This window comes from Zalophus californianus, chromosome 4 (genome assembly GCF_009762305.2).
Source record: "Zalophus californianus isolate mZalCal1 chromosome 4, mZalCal1.pri.v2, whole genome shotgun sequence".
NCBI lineage: Eukaryota > Metazoa > Chordata > Mammalia > Carnivora > Otariidae > Zalophus > Zalophus californianus.
The window spans coordinates 29,300,494-29,310,313 of record NC_045598.1 but is presented as its reverse complement, the minus strand read 5'-3'; the positions used below and the strand labels follow the sequence as shown (position 1 = coordinate 29,310,313).

General features: G+C 59.5%; 1 protein-coding gene across 1 annotated transcript; it reads left to right on the top strand.

Annotated features, from left to right (window-relative positions):
• The first annotated feature begins 1,952 nt into the window (after nt 1–1,952).
• FHL3 (four and a half LIM domains 3) lies at nt 1,953–9,554 on the top strand. Its single transcript, XM_027583747.2, has 6 exons — nt 1,953–2,130; nt 6,776–6,949; nt 7,038–7,212; nt 8,178–8,347; nt 8,443–8,629; nt 8,755–9,554. The coding sequence occupies exons 2-6, from the start codon at nt 6,794–6,796 to the stop codon at nt 8,907–8,909; spliced, it is 843 nt and encodes a 280-aa protein (XP_027439548.1). The 5' UTR covers nt 1,953–2,130; nt 6,776–6,793; the 3' UTR covers nt 8,910–9,554.
• The last annotated feature ends 266 nt before the right edge of the window (nt 9,555–9,820 follow it).

Sequence of the window (9,820 nt, the reverse complement as noted above, 5' to 3'; positions counted from 1 at the left end):
AAGTGTTATATGCAAAGTGCTTAGGCAGGGACTGGTGCAAAGAACTCAGGAAATTGGGGCGCCTGGGTGGCTCAGTCATTGAGCTTCTGCCTTTGGCTCAGGTCATGATCCTAGGGTCCTGGGATCGAGCCCCGCGTCGGGCTCCCTGCTCAGCAGGAGGCCTGTTTCTTCCTCTCCCACTCCCCCTGCTTGTGTTCCTGCTCTCGCTATCTCTCTCTGTGAAATAAATAAATAAAATCTTTAAAAAAAAAAAAAAACTCAGGAAATCCTGGCTCTTATTAAGGCTGTTCAGCAGAGGTTCAAGCCATGAGGAAATACCAGAGACCCCAACTCTACCTTTGATCTAGGACCTTCCTTATTCAGTCATAATCCCTCCCTCTCTGAAAGCTGCTCATCTTTGCCCTCCCCTCACCCAGAACAGACCCCTCTTCGTCATCTACTCCAACCAGGCAATCTTCCCCGCCCTCTCCAGGGCTAGGAGTCGCCTACACCTACAAGACAAAGCCCAGAGAAAGGGCCCATCCGTGGGCAAGTATCTGTGATCCAAACTGGGGTAGAGGGGAGTTGAAACTGAAGCAATGTCTGTCATTGTCATTCATTCATCAGATATTTATTATGTGCCAGACTTTGGAGTAGGTACTGGGAATGTGGTAGTGAACAAGAAGTACCCAGTCCCTGTCCTCATGGCACTTACAATCTAGGCATAAGGAACAATCATAAATCAATTAGTTTGATTTTGGAAGGAAACCTGGCCTCGAGGGTGAGTTGGGACCCAGGAGGGCAGGCATATGATTCAGAGATGGGAGAGGAAGGTATTCAGGAACCCCAGCCTGGGAGGGAATGAGTCTCTGCTCTGAGAACTTGGCTGGACCCAGCCTGGGGGATGGGAGAACCTCTGTGGGCACCTGAATCTCTACTCTAGATGCTGAGGTTATTTCTAGGGTTGGTTTGTTGTCTCTTGTTTTGCAAACAGCACAGCAGAGCCTCCTCCTCCCTCCCCCACCCTTCTAGATCGAGGCTATTTATGCCCAGTGACAAGCCTGAGGATCCCAGGGGGGTTGGCCTCAAGGACCTGGAGGGGCCTTGTGTCCCTGGCAGGCGCCAGTCCTCCCTCCCAGGCACAGGGAGGAAGCCAGAGGATTGGAAACTGTAGAGGTCGGGGAGGAGGGGTTCCCTCCACTTCCCTCCACCAACCCTGTAGTGCCGATCGGAGCACACTCTTCACACCCCTCCCTGAGAAACTCAAAAAACCATGGGGCCAAGGATTAGGGTCTCCCCTGGGCTTCAAAGGTCAAAACTATTCCTGGGCACTGTGGAAACCAAGGCCGAACTTCTCTGTCCCAGGGTGCAGCTGGAGGTGAGGAGCTGATTACTTCTGTTTTTGCCACTCAGAGTTGTGAAATCAAGCCCTTTGAAGGTCAAGGCCCTGTCCGGGGTTGGGGGTCCTTGTTTCCAGAGAACACCAAGCTTGGTTCCCACTGACAGGGCCGGGACAGCAGAATCTAAACCACCCCCTCCTCCAGGCTTGATTAAGTCCTCTTTTACAAACTCGGTCTAGGTGTGACCCCCGGGGGTAAGCTGGAAGGGGGGGGGAGAGACACGAAGAGGCCATGAGGACTCTTGGTCCCCCAAGGGACCTTGGTTGGCTGGGTTCTGTACCCCTCGCTTGAGATGGAGTACAGCAGTCTCCCGCTGGCTGCCGGTGGGAGTAGGGGGGGGAAGGCAGGGGGAGAGGACCGGGAAAGCGAGGAGGGGACGGGGGCGGGGTCCTGGCCGCCCGGGAAGGTTGAGAGAGCCGGGTTAGACTGCGCCGGCCGAGGGGGCCTGGAGCGGGCTCCAGCCCACGGAGGAGGTGTGGGCGGGGTCTGGCCCCCCCCGCCTGCGGGATGCGGGGCCGGGGCGGGGTCCGCACCCCGCGGGCAGGGGCGGCCGGGGGCGGGGTCCGGGCGGGGCGGGCCCGCGCGCACTTCCTCGGGGAGGGGTTGGGGCCGCGCTCCCACTCGCCCACACAGTCCGTGTGCAGCCGGCAGCCTTGCGGAGCTCGCTCGGCCCCCGCTCTGCCCGGCCCGCAGGTACAAGCCGCCGAGGGACGCGCGGCCCGGCTTCCCCGCTCCCGCCGCCCGCTTCGAGGTGAGCTCCCCGCCGAACCCGGCTCCGAATCCCGGCTCCCGGCCCCGGCCGGCGCCCCCTGCTCCCCACTCGGGTCCGGCCGCGATGACCCGGGGCGCGCTGGGAGCGGGCGGCGCGGGGTGCGCTGAGCCCCGGAGGGCGCCCCCCGGATCGCACCGATCCTGGCCGCCCGGAGGGGCGGGGGCTACTCCGAGATTTGAGCGGGGGAGGGGGCCAAGTTTGAAACGGAGAAGCCAGAGTCGAGCGAGGGACCGGGAGGATTCGAGAAACTGAGGCTCCCAGAAAGGCCGGTGGAGCGAGACCAAGACTGGGACACAAGCGACAGGCTTAGACAGGAGGCTGCAGGGATACCCGAGGAAGGGACCGAAAGTTGGCCGTAGAGTCACCGAGAGGCAGACACGAGGCATAGGGACCGACCCAGGTTTTGTGGAGCGAAGCATTTGAAGGAGAAGCATACATTGACCCCAGTGAACACGTTGTAACGCCCTTCTCGGGGCTTTGCAGGGTCCTGGGCAAGTGAGGGGCCCTGAAGCCTAAGCTTCGTTAGCCTCGTGATAGATCAGTCTCTGTGAGGCCTATAGAGCCGTCCAGAAACTGGAGGCAGACACTCAGGAACAGAGGTGCTAAGAGAGAGAAAGGGTGGGAACCCCTTGGAGACACTCAGATACCAAGATTTGGGTGTACAGAGGTAGAAATCCGCAGAGGGGGGCCGTTGGGAGATAACCAGCCAGAGATACACGCAAAACATAAAGACAGCTGAAGTGTGCAGAGACAGACACGCTGAGTGGGGCAGAGCTGGCTTTGATGGAGGCGCACTGACAGCTTCCCAGACAGACCTGGAAAGGCTCAGGCCTGAAAGACTGGGAAGCAAGGATGTGGGCCAGCCAGGTCCCTGTGAGGCAGAGGACCTGAGACAGACCGAGATCAAAAAGGAGCCCCAGGCATATACCAAGACAGCCCCAACTTATTTTTAAACTCAAATCTTGGACTCGCTGCTTCAGCCCTGGGGGACCCAGGGTGAATGAACTGTTCCTCTCCTGTCCCCCAGGCAGCTGCTGGATCCTGCTTCCCACCCCCCTGCCCCTAAACTGCTCTGACTCCCAGGCCCCATGGAGGGAGGGAAGGGGAGAAGGGAGAGTTTGGGGTTGGTGCCTGATAGCAGGAGGTGGGGGGTGGGGGGAGTTAGGTTTCTCCCCTTAAATCTCCTGTCAATTCCTGGGAGCTGGGGGAGGGGTCTGATCTGATCCTGACTCACAGCTGTGGGGCCTGGCCAGGGTCCTCCTGGACAGTGCAGGGTGGAGGGGGGCAAAGGAGTTGAGCGGTTGGCATGGATAGTTGGAAAGGCTTCTGGGTGTCTTCCAACAGCAGGGTTAGCAGCTGGGGGAGAAGAGTGAGACTCCTCTGCTAGTGACGTCACCGCGTATCTCCTGTACCCCTGCTCTTAAGTGTTGACCGCCCCCTTTATCGCCACTGCAGCATTTTTTGGGAGAAAAACAGGAAAGGGCTCCAGGCTAGAAAGCAGAGAACCTGGTCTCTCTGAGACTTGAGTGACCTTGGGCCTGGCTTGTTCCTGGTTTCTGTGCTCAACTGTAAAATGGGAATGATAGCCTAACCTGCCTGCCTTTTGTGAGATCTGGTGAGATGGTGGATGGGATCGCACTTCATGAGAGGCAGGGCAGCATGCAGGTGTGTGAACCTGTGTACCTGTGTGAGGGGTCTCCCTGGGGTCAGGCTGGCCCCACTGATCTCCTCAGCCAGCCCCATGGCCTGAGCGTTTGCACTTCACTTTCACTTCCCAGCAGAACTGGCGGGAGGTGGGGGTCCCTCTTTGTTCTATCCCTGGGTCTACCCCGAGAATGTCCAGGTCAAAACCCAGGCCAGCTCCCTGACCCAGGCCTGGCTCAGAAACATGTCTGACCCCTGTGTGAGCGAGGGGCTAATAATAAAAATGCCGACGACTACCATTTACTGACTACTCACTTTCTGCCAGGTGCTTTCCAAGCACCAGCATTTCAGCCTGACCACCCCAGGAGTAGGAGGTAGGCTTAGATAAGAAAACAGGCCCAGGGACCTTAAGTGACTTGCCCAAGATCACCCAGCTAGTAAGCGAAGAAGTCAGGATTCAGACCCACATGCCACATTTGGGCCTCTATACTCCACATGTCGCAGCCATTTATTCGGCCATTCTGAGCTCTGGGAGGTTCACTGGGATGTGCCAGATGTGTGTGTCTGGGTCAGGTGTAGGGGTGGAGTGTGTGTGTGTATGTGTTTATTGGTGGGAGCAGGGGCTGAGAGCCATCTGGCAGACTGGGCAGTCTCCCCTGCACCTCCCCCCCAACCCCACCAGCCTTGAAGGAATATAAGACTGGTTCTCTTCAGTCCCCTAGCCCTGCCAGGGAAAGTGGGAGGGAGGTGGGGAGGGAGGGGGATGGGCAGGGACAGGTGGGCCTTGATAGTGCCCTTCACTCTGTCCTCATTAGAGCCCAGCTGGACAGACTAGGGGACTGGGGGATTCTGGGAAGGAAACAGAAGCCATGCCCATACCCTATTTGGGGTGCCCCTGTCTCAGAGTGGTGACTGCCTCCCAGGGGGTGGTCTCAGGGCTAGCCTGGGACTGGGAAGGTGATGGCTGCTGTGGGCCAAGCCAGGAAGGAAGGACAAGACTCGGGGCACTCCCGGACACACCATGGCCACACACTCCACCTGTGCGGCCCCCTGCTGCCCAGTGGCTGACAGCCCAGGCAACCCTCAGATGTTGGGCCAGAGGAAACCCAGGCCTGACTGGTGGGGAGCGGACCAAGAAGGAGGGCTACCCTCGACCCTACAGCATAGCCCTGCCCCAGAATCACCTCTCTGAAGACCCCAGCCCCTGGAGGCCTCCTGGCCTGGCCTGGGGTACGAACTTCGTTATCTTCCCCCGAACTTCGTATCTTCCCCCGCTGTACAGAGGGGCAGCTTTGAGTTCACAAACCATCCCTTCAAGAGCCAGGCCCTCCAGGCTTGGGGCGTTTGCTGGCGCCTGGAGTCTGAACTCCAAGCCAGAGCAACGTTTCTTGGCCAGAATTTCTCACTGGGGGTGGCTGAGAAAAGGAGCACTTTTCCTTCAACTCGAGCCTGGGCAGGCTCTGGGGACTGCCAGTTACTGGGGGTATGTGTGTGGGGGGGAGTGGGTTGGTGGGTTCCTTTGTCCTCTCCAGGTTCCTCTGCAGCTGTGAGAACATCCCCTTCCTCTGAGTCCTGGTGGTGCCTCTCCACCCAGCCTGGGATCCCAGCCCTTAGAGAGCAGGCTTCATGATGGAGGACGCTGGGGGTGGGGAGCTCTGAATTTGGGGCTAGAGACTGGAGTCAGGAGCAGCAGAAGGGACTGGGAACCCCACTTCCCTGCCCCCCCCACTCCCCATGCTCCTGTTCCAGAGGCAGCTGTGTGGATGACCTCATCCCGCAAACATGCTTTGTTCCTGAGAAAATGGAAAGTGTCTGAGGTTTGGTGGGGGCTGGGTGTCTGCAGCAGCAGCCCTCAGGGCTCCCCCCTGTGCCTGACTCCCCACCCAAGAGGGGGCCTGATTGGGGAGAAAATGTCTTCTGTGGCTCCCACTCTCTCACCCTCCACGCCGCCTACCCCAAACCCTCAGAAACCGGAAAAGCTGGGGAGAGTCTGTTTCTCCCAGAGGCAGGGGGAGGGAAATAATGACCCAGGCGACTGGAAAGATGGGCCAGGAGTGATGCCTGGAGGGCCATGCTGTGTAATCTCCGTCTTTAATTCCCCTCTCCCTCCCCAGGCATCTCACCTCGGTTCCCTTTTCTCGCCCCTGTGGCTGGCCAAACCTGACATCTGGCTGTTGTGCTGCCACAGCTGCTGTGCAGGCCAAGGCTGGTGTGACCAGAGACCCAGCAGGGGCTGCAGGGGGCTGAGGACAGAGGGTCCAGCTGGGGAAGCTTGGCTGTGTCCAGCTTGCAGGACTTCCTTCCTACTTAAACCTAGCCTGAGCCTCTGAAGTCCTTGCTTGGGCTGACTCTCCCGGACAGACGGACGGACGGACAGACGTCCGGACGGAGGCCCGAGGTGACTTCCATCTCCACCATTCAGGGCCCATCCCTCTAACATTCCACTGGCTCCTGGACCTGGAGAGGGCGGACACAGCCCATTCACATCCCTAAACTCCTCACTAAGAGCTCTGGGTAGAAGTTCCTTTTTCCATATCTCTAGGGCCCCTTCCTGGGAGTCAGGAGAGGGTGGGAGTGCTGTTCCTTCGGGATAGAGAGTGGGGTGGCTCCCTGCCCTGGCTCTTGTCCCCTTGGGGACAGTAGGGACAGTGGAAGCTAAACGCAGGCTGGGGCAGGAAATGAGTCACTGACCCAGGAAAAGCCCCCTCCCCCCAGATCTGCCAGGGCCCAGATAAGAAAACAACTTCTGCTTCCTGATTTTTTCCTGACCCCTTCTCCCCCGCCCCACACGCTGTTAAATACAGAAATAAACATGCGGGACTCCTGGGTTTCCAGAAGCACCCCCTTCCTCATCTGCTGTTTGGACCTGGCATTTCTTAGGCCTGGTCTCTTGCTCTTTCTTTTAACGCAAAGAGCTTTTGCAAGGGGCTAAGCCACAGCCCCTCTGGGTGACGCGTGCCCAACCTTTGGCGCCTGGCAGGGCTCACTTACAGCCACCATGAGCGAGGCCTTTGACTGTGCAAAATGCAGCGAGTCCCTGTATGGCCGCAAATACATCCAGACGGACAACGGCCCCTACTGTGTGCCCTGCTATGACAGCACCTTCGCCAACACCTGTGCCGAGTGCCAGCAGCTTATCGGGCACGACTCCAGGGTAAGGGCTGGACCAGAGCGGGCAAGGAGTGGGTGGAGGCTGGGGCGGAGGGGCAAAGTTGCCAGCACCCCTGCCATGCTCCCTGCAGGAGCTGTTCTATGAAGACCGCCACTTCCACGAGGGCTGCTTCCGCTGCTGCCGCTGCCAGCGCTCCCTGGCCGATGAGCCCTTCACCTGCCAGGACAGCGAGCTGCTCTGCAATGACTGCTACTGCAGCGCCTTCTCGTCGCAGTGCTCGGCCTGCGGCGAGACCGTCATGCCCGGTACGTGCCCGGGGCCGCCGTGCGTGTGCGCGTGCCGCCCCGACGTAGGCTCGTGCTCGGCCGAGGGACGGGCACCTGTACGGTACATCCAGGGAGGCTTAGTGTTGTAAAGACCTGCACGCACGGCATCTTTTGGGAACTTGAGCGCATACGGGATCGGTCCTGCCTGTATGCTCCTGGGATATTAGCGTGTGCGGGGACTGGCACACCCAGGTATACGCATGAGCGCTTAGCACGCGCAGGAACGGACCCGCTTGGTATGTTCCTGAGGGTTTAGCGTGTGCACCTGTGGGCTTACCATGTACGGGCAGACTGACAAGCTTCAGACACACCCCGGGGCTCAGCATGCATGAACACCTGCGTGTTTGGTACGTGTTGGAGCGAGGAGTCCAATGAGACCGTCATGCTTGGCGCATCGGGGCTTGGTGTACGTAGAGACAGATCAACAGGGCCTAACATGTGTCGTGACCTGCATCCCTCATAGATATGTGAGGGCTGAGGACAGGTGGAGAATGACATGATCAGGAGACACCGAGGCTTCGCATGTACTGAATCCATCAGGTCCTGGTCATCAGAACTCTGTTGGGGGTCTTTGTGGGTGTGGCTAAAGCCATCATGTCTGGTGTAGAAGGACTTAGCGTGAACTGAGTCATCATGCCTGCGACATGGGGGCCTGGTGTATGCTGACATAGTCATATCTAGCACATGTGGGGACTTCACAAATGTCAGATCCTCACATCTAGATTATGGGGGCCTAGCATGTGCCCAGCCATGTGCATAGCATGTGCGGTGTTGGGGGGGGAGGGTCGCATGTGCCATGTAGGTGGCAAGTGTCCTGCTCCATGTGCGTGGATGCCACCCTGCTTAGGCTCTGGGAACAGCAGGGACTCTCCTCAGGGGTTAGCAGAGGGTGGCCCTCAGGAGCTTGGGACACAGCCTCTGAGTGGGACCCCTGTTCCCCACAGGGTCCCGGAAGCTGGAATACGGAGGCCAGACATGGCATGAGCACTGCTTCCTGTGCAGCGGCTGTGAACAGCCGCTGGGCTCCCGTTCCTTTGTGCCCGACAAGGGCGCTCACTACTGCGTGCCCTGCTATGAGAACAAGTTCGCGCCTCGCTGCGCCCGCTGCAGCAAGGTGGGGGCTGGGCCAGTGGGGTGGGGGGTGAGCAAGGCTCCGTGCTGGGGTGGGGCTCGCCACTCCCCTCCTGCTGACCGATGCTGCCCCCACAGACGCTGACACAAGGTGGCGTGACCTACCGTGACCAGCCCTGGCATCGAGAATGCCTGGTCTGCACAGGGTGCCAGACGCCCCTAGCAGGGCAGCAGTTCACCTCCCGGGATGATGATCCCTACTGTGTGGCCTGTTTTGGAGAACTCTTTGCACCCAAGTGCAGCAGCTGCAAGCGCCCCATCACAGGTGGGACAAAGGGTCAAAGAGCATGGCGGGTAGGATGCAAGCAAGGGAATGGGATCTGGTATTGGGCGAGGCTGAGGGACAGGACTGCAGCCGATCCACAGAGCTAACCTCCAGCCTCCCTCCAGGACTCGGTGGAGGCAAGTATGTGTCCTTTGAAGACCGTCACTGGCACCACAGCTGCTTCTCCTGCGCCCACTGCTCTACCTCCCTGGTGGGCCAAGGCTTTGTGCCCGACGGAGACCAAGTGCTGTGTCAGGGCTGCAGCCAGGCAGGGCCCTGAGCCAGGACTCCTGGGCCCAGGGCCTCCCAAACCAGGGCTCCAGGACTGAGGCCCCGGCTCCACACCACCTTTGGGACCCAGCCCCTTCCCTAAACCGGGGCTCCTCCTGGGCTCCAGGAGTCAGCTTCCCTGCTCCAGCATCCCCAAACCAGTACTCCCTGATCCAGGGCCCCCCAACCGGGACCCTTATGGAGCCTCCATGATTCAAGCCTGGACTCCAGAATTCAGCCCTCTCCTCATGGTCTGGGTCCCAGACCAGGCCCTCTCCCCAAATCAAGGCTCTAGACCCAACCCTCCAAACTGGACTCTGAGACCCAGGCCCCCTTCAATCTAGACTTCTTTCCAGAAACTTAGGTCTTCTGTGGGTGCCTCCAAAGTGGACTCTCCTCAGGCTTGATCCTCCCCACCCCCATCCCACCCTATCCCCGGGGCTGGGGCTTTCTGGGCCGCGAATCAGGGGTTCACTGTTTAAGGGGATCCTAGAGCACAGGGTTTTGCCCAGTCCGTGTCTGTCGAGTGTTTTCTCATTTCATTTGAGCTCCATTTTTGCCCAGAGATGGGCAGAGGGGTGGGATTGGTTCACCACCCCCCCTTCCAGGTTCTGCAATAAAGCAGTGTGAGGAAGCGAAGGCCTCTGTGTATTTGTCTGGGGGTGGCGGGGGTGGCGGGGGAAGGAAGGTTCCCTCGCAGACCGCGAGACTCAGGCTCTTCCAGACCTCCTCTGCGCAGGGCAAAGGAGGAAGCTGCTGGGCCACGGGGTGGGAAATCTCCGGAGAACGGGGATCCCCGCCGCTGCTACCGTCCCTCTCAGGCTTCGCCAGCCTCCCCGCTGCTGGCGAAGGGCTTTTTCCTCCGGGTGGGGGAGGGAGGGGTTTGGGGGAGGTCCCGGACGGGAGTGGAGTTGGCAGTGG

Coding starts and splice junctions, on each gene's coding strand:
- FHL3 (XM_027583747.2), top strand. CDS start 6,794: ATGAGCGAGGCCTTTGACTGTGCAAAATGCAGCGAGTCCCTGTATGGC. Junction 6,950..7,037: donor TTATCGGGCACGACTCCAGG/GTAAGGGCTGGA, acceptor TGCTCCCTGCAG/GAGCTGTTCTATGAAGACCG. Junction 7,213..8,177: donor CGGCGAGACCGTCATGCCCG/GTACGTGCCCGG, acceptor TGTTCCCCACAG/GGTCCCGGAAGCTGGAATAC.